The following is a 17,057-nucleotide window of genomic DNA, read 5'->3' on the forward strand; positions in this document are numbered from 1 at the left end:
ATTTCTGCTGGAGACCCAGTGAGGTGTAGCAGGTTGGCTGGCTGATTGCACCGTGCATTCCACCAGCACTTCTGTCTTATTCCACTGTGAATGTCTTGCTATGTTTTTTGTTGTTTTAATTAATCTTTCTATTTTGAGCTCATGGTGGATTCTCGTGCTGTTGTAAAAAAGTAACGTAGAAAGATCCTTGTATACCCTTAACCCAGTTTCCCCCGATGACAACCTCTTGCAAAATTTCATACAACCAGGATATTCACGTCAGTACAGTCAAGGTAAAGAATATTTCCATCCCCACAAGGATCCCTTGTGTTGCCTTCTTACACCCACACCCTTTTCCTTCCTTCCGCCACGCCCTTGGCAATCTCCAGTGTGTTCTCCATATATAATTTTTCATTTAAGGAATGTTATATAAGTGGCTTCATACAGCATCTCACCTTTGCGGACTGGCTTTTTTTCATTCAGTATAATTCCTTGGAGATGCATCGAGGTTGTTGTGTGTATCAATAGTTCATTCCTTTTTACTGCTGAGTAGTATCCATGGTATGAAGAGACTGCACTTTGTTTAACCATGCCCTTCTTGAGGGACATCTGGGGTGTTTGCAGATTTGGGCTAATATGAATAAAGCTGCTGTGAGCATTTTTGTGTGAATGTAAACTTCCGTTTCTCTGGGAGAAATGCCCTAGGGGGTAATTGCTGCATTGTATGGTAGTTGTATGTTTAGATTTTTTAAGAAAGTGCCATAGTTTTCCAGAGTGGCTGTATTGTCTTACACTCCTGCCAGCAACGCATGAGCAGTCTGGTTCTCCGCATGATGGCCAGCATTTGGTGTTGTCAGTATTTTTTATTTTAGCCATTCGGTAGGTGTGTATTGATATTTCTTGGTGGTTTTAATTGAACTTCCCTAATGGCTAATGATGTTGAACATCATTTCATGTGCTTATTTCCCATCTGTATATTCTTTTTGGAGTAATATCTGTTCATGTCTTGTGCCCATTTTCTAACCGGATTGTTTGGGGTGTTTTTGCCGTTGAGTTTTGAGTGTTCTTTATATATTCTAGATACTAGTTCTTTGTTGGATATGTGGTCTGAAAATATTTTCTCCCAGTCTGTAGTTTGCCTTTTCATCTTAATAGGATCTTTCCCAGAGCAAATGTTTTTAATTTCGGTGCAAGTCCAATGTGTTAATTTTTCCATTTATGGATTGTGCCCGTAGGGTCAGATCTATCTGGCCCGAAACATAGATTTCTCCGACGTTTTTTTCTAAAAGTCATTAGTTTACGTTTGACATTGAGGTTCATGATGATACGTATTTTCATTATTTTTATTTATTTATTTACTTATTCAGCTGCGTTGGGTTTTCGTTGCTGTGCGCCGTCTTTCTCTAGTTGCGGCGAGTGGGGGCTTCTCTTGTTGCGGAGCACGGGCTCTAGGCGCGCAGGCTCAGTAGTTGTGGCTCACAGGCTCCGGAGCGCAGGCTCAGTAGTTGTGGCGCACGGGCTTAGTCGCTCCGCAGCATGTGGGACCTTCCCGGACCAGGGCTCGAACCCGTGTCCCCCGCATTGGCAGGCGGATTCTCAACCACTGCACCACCAGGGAAGCCCTGCAAAATGACAAACGTTTGGCGCTGTTTGAAGGTTTTTTCCGACGGCATGGCGCGGCAAGCTGGGCGGGGCGGCGCGGTGGAGGGTCCCGGTAGCTCCAGGCGGCGGTGGCCGCAACGGCCGATACGTATTTTAAAACCTGAAACAGAGGCGAACATCGAAGCTTGTTGTTTGGTGAAAGGAGCAGAGCAAGAGCTGGCTCCTGTAGGAACTCGGAACAGGCAAGACGAGAGGACGGCGTGGCTCCGGGGTGGGGAAGAGGCGGTGCCGCTTTGTGCCGCTTTGATGTTGCCGCGCGGGTCTTATCGTCTCAGGGTGGATGAGAAGGACTGCGTTAGAGGGCCGACTCCTCAAACCCGCCCATGCACACCCTTAACCCTCCCAGGGTGCAGTCAGGTCGTATGCTGAAGGCTTGGGAAATTGCGTGATAAGAGATACCCTGAATCCTATGATCGGGAGATCAGAAGTCTTCCAGATGGGGCAGGAAGCAGGCCTGGTTTTATTTTAAAGGCATGTCAGTGGTATCACTCCCCAGAGGCGGGGAGGGTCTTGGCTTGGAGGCTGCAGCCAAGTGCTGAAACAGCTTCCTCCACGCTGGAGCTCCAGAGCTGCCGGGAAGCTGGCAGGCGAGCCGGGGAACATGCTGGCAGTGGCTGGCGGCGGGGGTTGGGGTGGGGCAGTTTCGGGAGCGCCCCAGCACCCCGAGTCCCGTCTCTGTCCTCATAGCCACAGGCCGCTCCAGAGAGGAGCGCAGCCGGGAGCCAGGGGGCCCCTGGGCTCGCGTGCTGTTTAGCTGGGTGACCCCAGAGCAGCGTCTTACCCTCTCTGAATCTGGCTGAGCGGTGCCTCTGTGGCGTGGTGTGGAGCAGAGGGTGAGCAAGTTTCTTCTGCTCCCTGAGAAGTGCCCGGTTCAGTCTTGTCATACGTACTGCCTGAGGATAGAAGAGCCACTCTGACGCTGCTATTTAGGGCCCGCGCCCGTCATCTTAAATATAAATAGCGAGAGGTCTGGCTGGGCCCTGCAGCAACTGTGCACTGACGCGCTGTGGGCCGAGGGTCCGGGAGGCCCACGTGTGCGTGTGGAAGGGCGGGGGGTGACGGGATGTGCCCTTCCTGCATCTGCAGGCGGATCCTGCCTCCCTTCGGGTCACAGGATCGGGGGGCGGCCCTGGTGGATGCTGAGAAGAGGTGGGAGACACAGGGTACTGTCCAGAGAAGCCCTCTTCCCCAGGGGTGGTTCTGCCCACTTCTGTTCCACGCAGAAGTGTGTGATGAGGCTTCGTGCCTGGGCTGCAGCCCCAGCTGTGCTGCTTCCCGCTGGTTAAGCTTCCTCCAGCTCATCACCCCTGTCTGTAAGGTGGGGATGGTAACAGTATCCTCCTCTCGGGTCGTCATGGGGGTTAAACGAGCTGAACCGGAGCCTGGTACCTAGCAAGCACGAACTACGAAACGCTCGATTTGTTAGTCCTCATCCGGCTCGTGCATCTCCCGAGAAGTGTGCGCATCCTCAGTGGCCAAGCGGCAAGGGCCAGCTTCCTGGGAGGGTCCGCTGCCCTGTGCAGCCGACGCTAGCATTGGACCCGTTCCCTGGAGGCTGCAGAGGCCCCCAGGACTCATAGCAGGCCTGGAGCAGGCTGTGTGCCCGAGCATGCTGGGGCTCGGGGGGTTCCAGAGGAGACTCTGGAACTGGTGTCATCCCTAGCTAGGCGAAGGATGCCTGATAAACGAGGGGAGGAACTCTGAGTGGTGGTCCTGGGGCTCCTCCCTGCTGGCACCCTTTGAAGAAAGGTCACTGCTCCTTAGGTGGGCCTCTCAGCTGTGCCCCACCCCAGGGCCCTCCGCCTCGGGGCTGTCAGGCAGGCCAGGTGTTTGTACACTTAAGGATCAGGTCCCAAAGTTCAGTGTCTAAGGTCGAGTTAACAGCTTTATAAAATATCTATTTAATTCATTTACGTAATTGATAAGCACATTAAAAGAATAGGCAAAAGAGAGGGAGGAAATTCCAGCGTCCTCCTGTTCTGTCGCAGAGCTACGAGTTATAGGAGTTACAGTTCTCCCTACCTTTCCTGCCTGTGTGGTTTAGAGAGTGCATATCAGCTCCGCGTCCCACCTTTTGCTTTGGCACGTGGTGTGGACAGTCTCCTGAGCGCCTGAGTCCTTTGGGCAGCTTGGTGGCCGAGGCTGCAATGCGAGCCCGGCCCCGAGAGGAATGAGGTTAGGTTTCCTTTGCAGATGTTGAGTGGAGCCTCCATGTTGTTTCTGTGTGGTGGTTACATTTTTTCAAGTCCTGGGTGGTGAGGTCCGTGAGAAGTAAAACCGCCAGGTCTGTGAGGAGCTAATGACACAGCCTGTCAGTCTTAGATCCCTGGGTGACCCCCTTGCTCCCCCAACCCGCCAGCTGCCAGCCAGCATTTATGGACCCTGGGGAGGGGTGTTTGCTCTGTGCAGCCCGGCAGCTTGATCACGTCACCCGGCCGGGGGCTTGCCCACCTAACCCTCGGTGGTGGAGAGCCACCAGTTAGAGGAGAAGTACCCATCGTAGCTTCTTCACGTGCTCCAGGAGGGGCTGTGTGAACACCCCTTGGTTGAGCCTGGCCTTAACAGGTGCTCTGACCACCTGGTTCCGGATCGCTGCCATCTCTCCATCTTTCCCACCTTTCTTTGCCGGGAATGGCGGCTCGTCCCCTCGAATCTGGGAGAGTCTGTGCCTCTAGCTCTTGGATAGGCTTGCTGCTGGCCTTCCCTGCAGAGCCGCCCTGAAAACTGTAATGAGAAATCGGGCAAGTCAAGTTCAGCCATGGGCTCCCTGCTGGTCCCAGGGTGTGTGGTTCCACGTGACGCGGCCTGACAGCTGGGCTCCCCCCCACCCCCCCACCCCCACCCCTCCCCGAGATGCAGAGGATCACACCTACGCGGTAGGGTGTTCAGGGAGCAGGTTGCCAGGGCGAGGGGAGGAAAGAAGAAAAAAAGGGCTGGATTGACTCATTTAAGGGAAGATAAAGCCGAGAGTGGCCATGTCAGCTTTTCTGACCCGGGATGCCCCTCTGTGGATGGGAGTGCAGATGGAGTGGCTCGCTGTTCCTGACTTAACATCTCCTGGCCCGACTTGGTGCCGCTCTGCCCTGCCCACATGCAGGGCAGGTTACCTCCCCGTGGTCACGCAGCTGAGCGCCCAGCCAGCCCTTAGAAGTCCCTGCCAGTGTGAAGTGGCACGGCCCTTCTCCCTGGGGAGCGCAGTCCAGACGTGGCTCAAAGGGCTTCCTTGGGTCAGCGTGTCGGGTTGGAACTCCCCTGGTTGAATTTCTCCTCCTCCTGTTCCACTGTGGCTGAGGCAGGAGTGGGGAAGCGTGTGTGTGGCTATGGAGACCTGGGTTAGGGCCGATCTGCTCTCGCTGCTGCCGGGGGTGGGATGACGGGGGGACTGGTGGCCACTGCGTGGTGAGTAGAGCCACCTCTTCTGCCAACGCCGGCTGATCAACAAATGTCCGTGTTCCGGGTCACATTGAACTTGGGAGATGCACGATCAGCCTGAAAGTCCATTGTGTTTGACATTTTCTTCTAAGGATATCTGCCAGCTTCCCTGCCTAAAAGAGTTAATTCTACATTACACCTCTCATTTTTCTCTTTAAAAGCTTTGTTTAATTGAATGGTTGATTTTGCCTTTTTTTTTTTTTCCTGAATAACATTCCTTTGTTCGGGAATGTGGTGGCAAGTACAGGAGACTGAACTGAAGTTGTAATTCATTTGTTTATTCAACAGATTTTTTTTTTAATTTTTACTTTATATTGGAGCATAGTTGATTCACAATGTTGTGTTAGTTTCAGGTCACAGCAGAGTGATTCATTTATGCATACACATGTATCTATTTTCTTTCAAATTCTTTTCCCATTTATTACAGACTATTGAGCAGAGTTCCTTGTGCCACACAGTAGGTCCTTGTTGGTTATCTGTTTTCAGTATAGCCGTGTGTACGTGTCAATCCCAGACGGCCGAACTGTCCCTTCCCCCCGGTAGCCTTAAGTTCCTTCTCTAAATCTGTGCGTCTTAAACAGATATTTATTGAATGTCTTTTGTGTTATACTCATGGTTCTATACTCATGGTGCTAAGGATATAGCAGTAAAGAAGACCAACTAAACTTACATTCTAATGATGTAATGATCTTGGGACTACTTAATACCTTAGGAGGTTTTGTTGTGTTCTGTTTACAATTAATAGACTTGTAGAGCAGTTCTAGATTTACAGGAAAATGGAGCAGAAAGTACAGAGACTTCCCTTATACCCTGCAACATGCCCCTCTGGTTTCCACTACTGTTAACATCTTGCATTAGTCTGGTGCTTTGTTACAATTGATAGGTCAGTAATGAGACATGATTAGTAACCAAACCTATAGTTTTCCAGGGTTCACTGTGTTGTACGTTCTTTGAGCTTCTGCAAATGTTCAGTGATGCTTATTCACCATTACAGTATCACACTGAATAGTTTCCTTGCCCTAAAAAAATCCCATGTGCATCACCTCTTCATTCCTTTCTCCTCCCAGACCCCTGCTAACCACTGATCTTTCTGCTGTCCCCACAGTTTTGCCTTTTCCAGGAGGTCATGTATTTGGAGTCCTGCAGTAGGTTGCCTTTTCTGATGAGCTTCTTTTGTTCAGCAGTGTGCATTTCCTCAGGAGGTCTCGTTTTTGCCTTGTGCTTGTAGTTTGGATTGGATCCTGATGATTTGCAGCCCTTCATGGCTCGGGTCGCTCTTGACTTCACAGAATCATAGTGGCTGACTCTTGACTGTGCCTAAGTTTCTGCATTCCAGATCTCGGACTTCCAGCTCGATGTGTATAAGCCAGTGGGTGGGAGCACCAAACGGGATGTGCATCAAGGCGCCTTGGGGCCTTGGGTCCTCTTCATATGGAGTTCATCAGAACGGTCCGTTGAAGACCCCAAGGGGAAAGTGACCCCGAAGGAAGTGAACGGGTCGGGAGGTCGGTTGACACAGCCCAGTCCTGCCTTCGGAGGGTCTGACCCCGCCTGGCGGAGGCTGTTTATCCCGCCACTGGGCCACTCTTGTTTTTTGTCCGATCTCCACCTGAATAAACAGATCTGGAACGTCATCTGCAGCCAGGCTGAGAATCGGGCCAAAATTCCCCAGGGAGCTGGTGATTCACCAGCAGCGGGTGTGGGGAGCGGGAGTGAGCGAGAGGCAGAAGGAGACCTGCTTATTCGGAGTCTCATTTCCTGTCCAGCAAATAACCCAGGCTGGGCCATCCTCATGAGGCACTGGTTTCTTAGGGTAAATTATCGATTTATGCAATAGAACAGATGGTTTTGGTTTTCATTTTTAAGAAGACGAATGCAAAGCAGCCCTAGTGAGAGGGTGATGCTTTCAACTGTCATTCTGAGCAGAGAAACTTTTCTTCAAGTTGGCCTAGGAAAGCTCTTCTGGATTCATGTGTTGTTTTTAAAATCTCCTTATCTTTATTTTCAAGATGCTTATGGGCATTGGTCCCAACGACGGGCACATTCACAGTTTTCTTGCCAGTTTGGGACTTAGAATTATGAATTCTCGTTTTTCCCTTGTTTGGTGCTTCTCAGGCCCCCCACCGATAACACAAGTACTCTGTTTGACACCTGGACAGGATTCGATTGAGCTTTTTCATGCTCTGTGGTTCCAGGCTGTATTCCTAATGCTGTTTGTGGGGGAATGGTATACAGGAAGGAGGGACACACGGGGGCGGTGGCATCAGAGAATGTGGTTGAATGAGGCAGCATGAAATATGGCATTTGGATCAGATGACTTTTCAGATGCATTTCAACCCCGAAGGATTTGGTTAAAAGGAATCTACCGGTGTCTGCCGAGGCTGCACATACATGGGCTCCATGACTGTGTACCAGCGCCACCCTAGACATCGATTCCTGCCCGAAATGCAGGCAAATATGCACCAAAAGATAATGTGCAAAAGGCATGTCCCTGTGCATGGCTGTGGTTTTTGCAGTAACCCAAACTGGAAATAACTCAGTGTCCATCAGCAGTAGAATGAAAAATAAATTGCCCTATGTTCCCTCAAGAGAAATACTACGCAGTGATGAAAAAGACTTAAGTCCTGCTAATGCAACAACATGGATGAGTCTCATATGTGGAGTGAAAGTAGCCAGATACAGAAGAGTATATATGGAACGATTCCAGGTAGATAAAGCACAGCAACAGACAAAATTAATCATAGGTGGTAGAAGTTAAGGTTCCCCTGGGGAAGAATAGATGACAAGGAAAGTGACGGGGGGGAGCCTGCTGGAATGTTGGAAATGTTCTGTATCTGTCATGTGGTTACACGGGTGCAGACATTTTGTAAAAATGCATTGAGCTCTACATTTATCATTTGTGCCCTTCTTAGTATGCCTGTGATATTTCAGTAAAATCATTTGCAAACAAACAGAACAACTGTCCCCCTGCCCCGACCGCATGGTCTGTTGGATAGTGCTGTGTTTTTGCAACAAAAGAGAAATCACTGTCTTCTTGTGTGTCCTTGAAATGATGAATGTTTTTTAGCTCTCGCAATAATACAGTTGAACCCCCTTAGGTAAACATCAGGGCTACTCGGATTATTAAATCATTAATACCGTGTACACGCCTTCATCCTGATCCTTTTGATCAGACCTTGGAGCACCTGCTGCGTGGGGCGGTGGGGTTAGGTGCGGTGGTGCAGAGCCGTAGGAAGGATTCCAGGGCAGCACAGTGATGGGCCAGGTGCGAAGTGCTCTCGGTGCTCAGAGGCTGCAGGGTGTGGAGTTTGATTAACCATGTCTGCCAGGGTCACTGTGGGGAATGGCGGGAGGGGAGGGACGGGGGTGGTGGCAGGTGTATTACATTTTTACCCCCATTTCTGGGCTAGATTGTGTGAAACTATTTCTTAGCCAGAGGTGCCGATGAGGCAAGAGCTGTAATTGAGTTTTGCTGATTATTAAAAGTTTGATGTTGAGGTAACATGATGGAAAACTTGCTGTGTATCTAGTAAGAGTCAACACTGCAGGAGCTGACCACGTGTACTGCTGTGAGTCACCCTACTTGTCCGGGAGAGCTGAGGGCACGCCTGCTTAGATATTAGGACTGGTGTGTTGGCCAGCTTCGGAGTGTTTCTTTCTGTCTCATTGGAAGAACTAAAAAGAGGATACACAGTGTGAATGTCTGTTCTCTGTAAGATCACCCTGTTTGCCAGCCTGCCTCCACTGGCCCCGGTCAGGAACCTGGATCATCTTCTGAGGAGCATGAGAATGATGTAAACTTAGGTTCCGTTTCACTTCCTGAAGGGGTGGGAAAGATGGCGATTAGTGATGTCTGACCTGGGCTTTGGAGGGAGCATGGGTGGGTTCTCTCAGCTGCAGAGAGGTGTTTAGCCCCATTTTGCAGGTGGTTAAACCAGATGCAAAAAGGGTGATTTACACGCAGTTGGAAAGCTGCATCTGAGCTAGAATTAGAATCTGGGTCCCTGCCTCCCAGAAATCCAAACCGGTTGCTCTATGGTGTAGAACAGGGGCCAGATCTGGCTCACAGCTTGCTATGGTAAAGAAAGTTTTACTGGGGTACAGCCACACTCGGCTCACGTATTGTCTGCGGCTACTTGTACACCCCACCTTCGGGGTTGAGTTGTCATGACAGAGGCCGAATGACCCACAGAGCCTAAAATATTTAAAATCTGGCCCATTATAGAATCCATTGCTGACCCCTGGTGTAGACAGTAGGTGCAAAATTTCAGCAACCAGCTGTAATCCACTTGACCCACCTTGACGCTGCTTCCTTTGATGCCCTCCCCCTTTCTTCCTGGCTGTTATCTGTGACACAAGATCTTTTCCACCAGTAACGGCACTACCTTGTAAACCCCAGTGTACAGAACCATAGTGGAACAATCACTTATGATGAAAAGCTTTCAGTGTTGGTTTCAAATTCCTCCGTGTGTTTTACTGTCTAATTTAACATCGACTCTGAAAACGTAGCCCAGTGGAGAGAGCTTATCTTTCCCGCTCTCTGCCTTTGAAGCCGGATTTTATTTGTGAAGCCTTTAACAGGTGTTGGTTTAATAGACTTCTGCCGTATTACAGTTTCCGCACCCCAGAGGACAGCCTGAGGGGTACACCAACCCAGGGTGGAGGCACAGCCTGCATGATCTGGCCACCACCCCTCCCCCCAGTCCCTGTCACCACAGAGTTGTTCTGATTCTGTTGGGTGGCAGAGAAAAGGCTGGACTGCTCCCTGGATGAGACCAGTTAGAAGTGTTCCTCTAACACTGTCCTCTCCCCTGCCCTCTCCTCACTCTTCTTTTGTAACCCTAAGGGCAGCCCTTTGCAGCTTGTCCTGCACTGTTCTCTTCTTTCCGTCCAGAGCATCCATCACTGTGAACCAGAGCTTCATCCGCCTTATTTGCTCAGCTTGGCCCTCCACGGCTCTCTGCAGACTTGTCGCTCGCGCAGGACTCTGGGAGACTGGTACAAAAGCCGGCTTGGCTGAGGCCAATGACACAGACCAGTGTGAGCTGACCTGGGAATAGCCAGCCAGCTATTCCCATGTAGCCAAGCTCTGCTGAAGGCTTACGGATTGAATCTGGGGTAGTGCACTTAAAATTCCACCTGGAGAGCCTCTCGGATGGGCCGGCGAGTCCCACTCCCCTGGGCTTGCACGCTGGCTCCTCTTCGTGTCCCAGTTGTGTGACCGCGGGTGAAGTCCAGCAGAGCCCTGAGCCCCAGTGTCTTCAGCTGTAAAGATGATAATAGTACCTTCCTCATGAGACTTCTGTGTCTTTTCACGGAACCCTCACCCAGGGCCTGCTACCTAGAGGTGTGTTCGGTAATTGATCGGCTGTTGTTAAAAAGAACTTGGACAAGGATTCAGAGGTTATAAAGATGAATGGGGGCCTTGAAGACTGGACGGTTAGGTACATTAAAGGAGTGACATAACCGCTCGTGTTGCATGTGGCATTAAAACATGGAGAGTTTTATGAAAGTGGGACATCTCTCAAGGAGGAGGAGGGAGGCTTTCCTGCATACTGGGTCTTTGAACCTTGATGGACAGGTGTCCGGAGGGGATGTCCCTGGTGGGGTAGGGTTTGGTGGGCTGGGGTCAGGGGCGTGGGCCCGAGTCCCATGTGCTACAAGAATGAGAAGGAGGATGTAATCCAGCTGGTTGGGGACCCATCAGATCTCTAGGCCCCCTGAATCCTGCAGAAGCTTCAATCTGGGATTTAATGTGAAGCACAGCTCCCCAGATAGCCCAGGCTCTCAGTGGTGGGGTTTTCGACACTCTCCAGCTGGAGCAGGCTCGTTCCATGCATGAAGCTAAGAGTGAGAGCTCTGAGTCAGCCCTTTGTTCCCAAGAAGGAGTCAGACCTGCCTGTTTGCACTGAAGTGTCGGGGAGGACTAGGAACTATTCATTCCTTCTTTTTCCAGAGCAGCTGCTGCAAACTAGATCCTGAGCATCGCTCTGAGGATACAGATATGGCTAATAAAAACAACTCATTTTATTGAGCACCTGCTTCATGTCAGGTCACATCAGCCCACAGGGTCTGGGAACTTCACACCCCTTTCTGGCGGTTCACACCTGTAAGTGGTATAATGGGGATTTGAACTCAGGCAGGGCCATGTTCTTGGCATGTTCTTCAATGCCATGCCGTGTTCCAGCCCATGAAGAACTCATGGCCTTGGGTGGAATTGCCAGGGTCCACAGAGACATCTAACAAGGTGTGATTCTTGCTCTAGTGAGAGAAGGGAGATAGAGCTGTGTGGTCAGCTTTCCTGAATAGGAGGAATTCAGGAAGAGTTTGATCAGGGTGCTGGGCTAGAGTCTAGAGCAGAGAGACCAGACCTGGGGAGAGAAGATGATGTGCATCCTTTGAGCCCCAAGAAGCTCTGAAGCCACTGTGAGCTAGGTCATGTGTCTCTGAGCAGTGCTGCTACAGGGCAGTTGGCAAATCTTTTCTTCATGTTTCCTGATTCAACTCATCTGCTTGCTTGGGTTTTCTTCTACTTAAATGTAGACGAGTCCCAAATCTGTGTCTAGGCTCAGCCTTTCCGAATTCAACCTGTATTCTTTGTGATTCCTTTAACAGTTATTTATTGAGGACCTACTATGTGCCTCACCCTATTTCAGTGGTTGGAGACACAGTAGTGGTCAAAACAAACAAACAAACATCTCTGCCTTCATGGAGCCACATCCTGGTGGGAGAGAAGATGTTAAGGTAGAAATAAGCAAAATGCTGGATGTATTAGATGATAATTAGAGATACTGAGAGAAATAGAGCAGGCAAGAGAGTGGAAGGTGTGAGAGTGGTGGGGGGAGGGAGGCTTGTCGTTTTAGAGACTGTGGCCAGGGACCCCTCATTGAGATGGTGACCTGTGAAAAAAGATGGGAAGGAAGTAAGGGCATGGGGCCTGTGGATCTCTGGGGGAAGAGCATTCATTCCAAGCAATGGGAAAGGCACGTGCGAAGGTCGTGAGTCAGGAGTCTGCCTGCCGATTCTGAGGGCCAGCGTGTGGGGCAGAGTACAAGGCGGAAGAGGAGGAAGTGAAGCAGCGCGGCGAGTGCGTGGCAGATCACGTGGGCCTCGGAGGCCATCGTAAGTGAGGACTTCGTCCTGAGTGAGACGGGAAAGCCATCGTTTGAGTTGTAGGCAAACAAGTCCTGTGAACTGGCTGATTTTTGCTTTGTTTTGTTTTTGAATTGTAGTAAAATACACATTACATGAAATGTACCATCTTAATCATTTTTTAAGTATACAGTTCAGTAGTGTTAAGTACACTCGTGTTGTGGAATCGATTTCCAGAGCTTTCTCCATCTTGGAAACTGAAAACTCCAACTTATTAAACAACTCCCCCTCCCCCTCCCCCCAGCCCCTGGCAACCGCCGCTCTACGTTCTTTCTCAATGAATTTGACTACTCTAGGTACTCATGGAAGTGGAGTCATAGGGTATTTTCACTTAACGCAGTGTCCTCAAGGTTCATCCGTGTTAATAGCCTGAGTCAGAACTTCCTTTCTGAGGCTGAATGATAGTCCTTTGTATGTGTATCTCTGTCATGTTTGTCTGTCCGTCCATCCATCCATCCATCCATTGGGTTGCTTCACCTTTTGGCTACTGTGAATAATGCTGCTATGAACAAGGGTGTACAAATAACTCTTTGAGATCTGCTTTCATTTCTTTTGGATGAACACCCAGAAGTAGAATTGCTGGGTCACACGCTGATAATTCTGTGCCTAACTTTTTGAAGAACTACGACACCATTTTCTTCAGCAGCTGCGCCAGGATTCCAGTTTCTCCACATCCTCTGCCCCACATACCACTCCGGAGTTTTGTTTTTTTTTTAATAGTAGCCATGCTGTGGGCGTGAGGTGGTATCTCACTGCATTTCCCTAACGCTTAGTAAAGTTGAGCATCTTTTCATTTCATCTTCTTTGAAGAAATGTCTATTCAAGTCCTTTGCACGTTTTTTGATTGAGTCGTTTGGGTTTTTCGTGTTGTTGCTGTTGAGTTGTAGTTCCTGTGTATTCTAGATATTCACTCCTCATCGGATAGGTGATTTGCAGATGTTTTCTCCCATTCTGTGAGATGTCCTGACAGGATCTCTACGGCTCCTGGCTTGAGAATAGGCCACAAGGGCAAGGATGGAAGGTCTAGCCAGTCACCTGGTTACCTTAGCATTTCTGAACTAGAAAATTTAGGATCACCATTCTCTGCACCCCCATCTGTCGTCTCCAGGTCCTGTGGACCCCTCTCTTCTTCTTCTCTTGTGTCTGTCTCTCTGTTGCTGCCACCTCTCACCTGGTCCCCTGGGACATAGATGCCGTACTCCTCAGGGCATCTGTGAGGGCTTGCCTGATGTGGTCCCCCTGCCTCTGCCCTGCCCGTCTCCTGCCAGCACGCACATCCCACCCTCTGGAGCTGGCCCCGGCAGCCTCTTCCGGCAGGATCCTCCCCAGCTCCGCACTCCCTCCCGGCAGGTCTCATCCGTCCTGGCTCCCACGCTCCGTTGTTTCTCATCTCCATGGCTGCCTCTTCTGCTCGACAGGGACCTCTTTCCAGTGTGTGAAAGAGACCCGTCTTCATCAGAGCATCCTTCCTCCAGCCTGGGCCTGGCACAGAGCAGGGGCCCAGAACATGTTTGATTCAGTGAATAAATACACAGACGAGAAAGAAGAAGGAAGGTGTAAGATGAAAGAGCCAGAGGACGGGGTGGAGGGGCAGTGGGAGAAGTGGGCGGGGCCTCGCAGCTGTCCCGTGGTCCCTTGGACTGTGTATCGTCCCTCTTTGTGTGACTTGGGGCCAGCAGCGCCCCTTCCTTCTTTCCTCAGACCTTCTTTTCCCGGCTCCCTGGTACTGCATTCAGAGTTCCTGGACGAGGCTCAGCTTGATTCCCTTTATTTCTTGTTCTTCTTTCCCATACTTTACATAATAAAGGTCTTCTTTTCTATTCTTTTTTTCTTTTTCTTTTGGAGTCAGAAAACTGAAGAGACTGTCTTTATTAAGAACTTAATAAAGAACTCAAAGGAAGTAGTTTGGGGGGTGGGGCGCATGGAGGGAAAAGGGGCCTCTCATTCTGGCGTGACTTTGCTGTGTGTGAAGGAGCTGTACCCTTGTAAATGGATTTTTGGGTTCAGGGCCTGGGAGAGAGGGGAAGGAAACAAAGGCGGCGTCGGCGAGAAGCCCCAGAGCTTCTGGGAAAGAGGGCCTTGTTTATGCCTGTTGGAAACGATTTGGTCAAGTGTTTGTTTAAGAGAGATGCCACTTGGTTAGCGACGCCTGGCTCACTTGTATCGTGTTCAAGAATGCTTTGATTGGCTGGAGACCCCGATACTGTTTACTCGGAAACTGGCCGAAGTGAAAGGCTGGAGCCCAGAGGCCCAGCGCTACCACTCCACAGATTCTGAAATATCTGAGTATTGGGATCGGGGCCGCGATGGTTTGAACCTGCCAGGCAGAGCGAAACCCACATGGGGGCCACCTGCTCCCTCCAGCCTTGGTTAGCGTCTGTCGAATTTCTCCTGATTCATAAATACTGGTTGGCGGGTTAGACTGTGGGATTTTTTTTTAGAAAGAGGGTTAAAGGACAAATAAGTCTTGGAGGGAGATAAACACTGAACACTTATGTGAACATCTGCCAGACACAGCAGTGTGGTTCAGGTGGGATCATCCATATCCTTGAAGTAAAGGGTGTGGCCCCATCTTCCAGATGAGGAAACTGAGGAACAGAGCTATCAAGAGTGTGGAGTTGGGGCTTCCCTGGTGGCGCAGTGGTTGGGAGTCCGCCTGCCGCTGCAGGGGATGCAGGTTCGTGCCCCGGTCCGGGAGGATCCCGCGTGCTGCGGGGCAGCTGGGCCCGTGAGCCATGTCCGCTGAGCCTGCGCGTCCGGAGCCTGTGCTCCGCAGCGGGAGAGGCCACAGCAGTGAGAGGCCCGCGTACTGCAAAAAAAAAAAAAAAAAAAAAAGAGTGTGGAGTTGGAGGTGCAGGGGATTCGATTCCCGTTAGACCCAGCACTGAGTTCCTGTGTCCCTTGTTAGGTTGTCAGGATTTTGCAATCTCTTTTTTCATCCCCTGTGCCTGTCGCCCTGCCTGGTACATGGCAGGTGTCGCTAAAATGTGAGGTATGTGATGATGCGTTCAGTTGGATTAAACTGAACTCTGGGCTCTGGTGCCTGCATTCTTGTAAGTGATGGGGTTGGACTAGGTTCTGAAGATTCTAGATGCGAGCCGCATCAGAAGCTGGCTTGTTGCACTGGGCACATCCTTTGTGGGAAGGTGTACCAGTAAGATCTGAGCGCTGATCGTGCCAGGCTCTTCTCCACACGTCCGAAATATCACCCCTGTGTTCCTGTCCTTGGGGAGAGTAGCCAGGCTTAGAACTTGGGCAGACAAACTTGTCGCAGACAAAGAACTTGACATTCTGTCTAGCTCCCGGCCTGCGGGTAAGAACTTGATGGGAAGAAGGATGGGAGATGTCATTTAAGTGTGCCGCAGCGGAGACCCAACGCAGCCAGATAATAAAAAAAAAAAAAAGGGAGTGTCATAGCGTTTGTAATTTTCTGAAATTGCAAAGCAGCTAGGGAAAAAAATGTCTGGAAGAAGTGTTAAGGAAAATAGTATCTTTGCAAAATGACATGCTGGACTCACCTTCCTCTGTGTGTCTTAGGCAACACAATAGGATCCGCAGCGTGGAGGGGAGTCGGCTGAAGGCTTATGTTTCCTTGGAAGTGCTGGATCTAAGCTCCAACAACATCACAGAGATCCGGAGCACCTGCTTCCCACACGGGCTGCCCATAAAGGAGCTGTAAGTGCCTTGGGTCTGCCGGCAGCCCCCAGGTCTGGACGCAGGTGGAGGTTCCCTCCTCTCTTCCAGGGTGGCCCGGCTGAGTCAGTGGGATGGGCACACACCTCCCTTGTCTTCCCGCAGCAGGGCAGGGGGCAGGAGACCCAGGTCCGTAGTCCTCTGTTAGCCCATTCATAGAGCATCTCCAAGTCCAGCAGCGTTATTCTGACTGTAGAGGTGGCTGAGGAAGCCTGAGGCGGGGAGATGTTAAGTAGCCTAACAGGCTGACCATTTAAGAGCAGACTCTAGGGACTTCCCTGGTGGCGCAGTGGTTGAGAGTCCGCCTGCCGATGCAGGGGACACAGGTTCGTGCCCCGGTCTGGGAAGATCCCACATGCTGTGGAGTGGCTGGGCCCGTGAGCCATGGCTGCTGAGCCTGCGCGTCCGGAGCCTGTGGTCCGCAACGGGAGAGGCCACAACAGTGAGAGGCCTGCGTACCGCAAAAAAAAAAAAAAAAAAAAAAAGAGCAGACTCTAGGCCTGAAATACGTGGCTGTGTTGACCGCAAAGCCTGTTTCCTTTCTCCTTCACTGGGCTGCCTCCCATGAAAGCTTAGAACAAAGGTTTGGGGGTAGTTAGATGAGTGACATCGGAGCGAAACCCCTCTGTAGAGGCTCCAGCAGCCCGTGCTCGTGCATCCTCTGAGTTCTCTTGACCTTCTCTGTCACTCCGTTGGTCTGTCTCTCTTCTCCCCATCCTACTGCCCCATGTCATGCCCCGCCAGTTGGCAGACAGAAGAAAAACAGTCAAAGCCTATTTAACCCACTGCTTATTGGTAGGAAAATGTTGCTTTGGGGAAGAAACTGAAAATTCAGGCTAAAAAGGCACGTTCAGGTGACAGGTGAGTCCCCATCCCCTGCATTATTAGTGAGTACTTTGGAGGATTGTTTGTGAGGCCGGTTTTAGGGGTCGTTGTGACCCATGTGTTCAGAGACCAAGGCCAGGCACACAGAGTTTTTGAGATCCCCGAGGAGAGGAGCGGTTTCTTTCTTAGGCTGCATCGAAGTGCCAGAGTTGGAAAAAGGAGGCCTTGGCTGATCCTTCAGCCGATGTGGCAGTGCTCAGCCCTCAGTGAGGGCTTTTGAAAGGTGTCCGGCTGCCACCTGGCACTGACTTGTT

The 17,057-nt window shown here is 50.6% G+C and overlaps 1 protein-coding gene across 1 annotated transcript in view; it reads left to right on the forward strand.

The window, feature by feature from the left end:
• LRIG1 (leucine rich repeats and immunoglobulin like domains 1) overlaps positions 1-17,057 on the forward strand; it is a gene marked incomplete at both ends in the record, with an annotated part of 119,277 nt that overhangs the window by 65,016 nt on the left and 37,204 nt on the right. Inside the window, one exon of the mRNA XM_079712713.1 lies at positions 15,763-15,900. Coding sequence (XP_079568839.1) covers positions 15,763-15,900 — 138 coding nt within the window. The remainder of the gene's footprint in view (positions 1-15,762; positions 15,901-17,057) is intronic.

This window comes from Hyperoodon ampullatus (genome assembly GCF_949752795.1).
Source record: "Hyperoodon ampullatus genome assembly, chromosome: 10".
NCBI lineage: Eukaryota > Metazoa > Chordata > Mammalia > Artiodactyla > Ziphiidae > Hyperoodon > Hyperoodon ampullatus.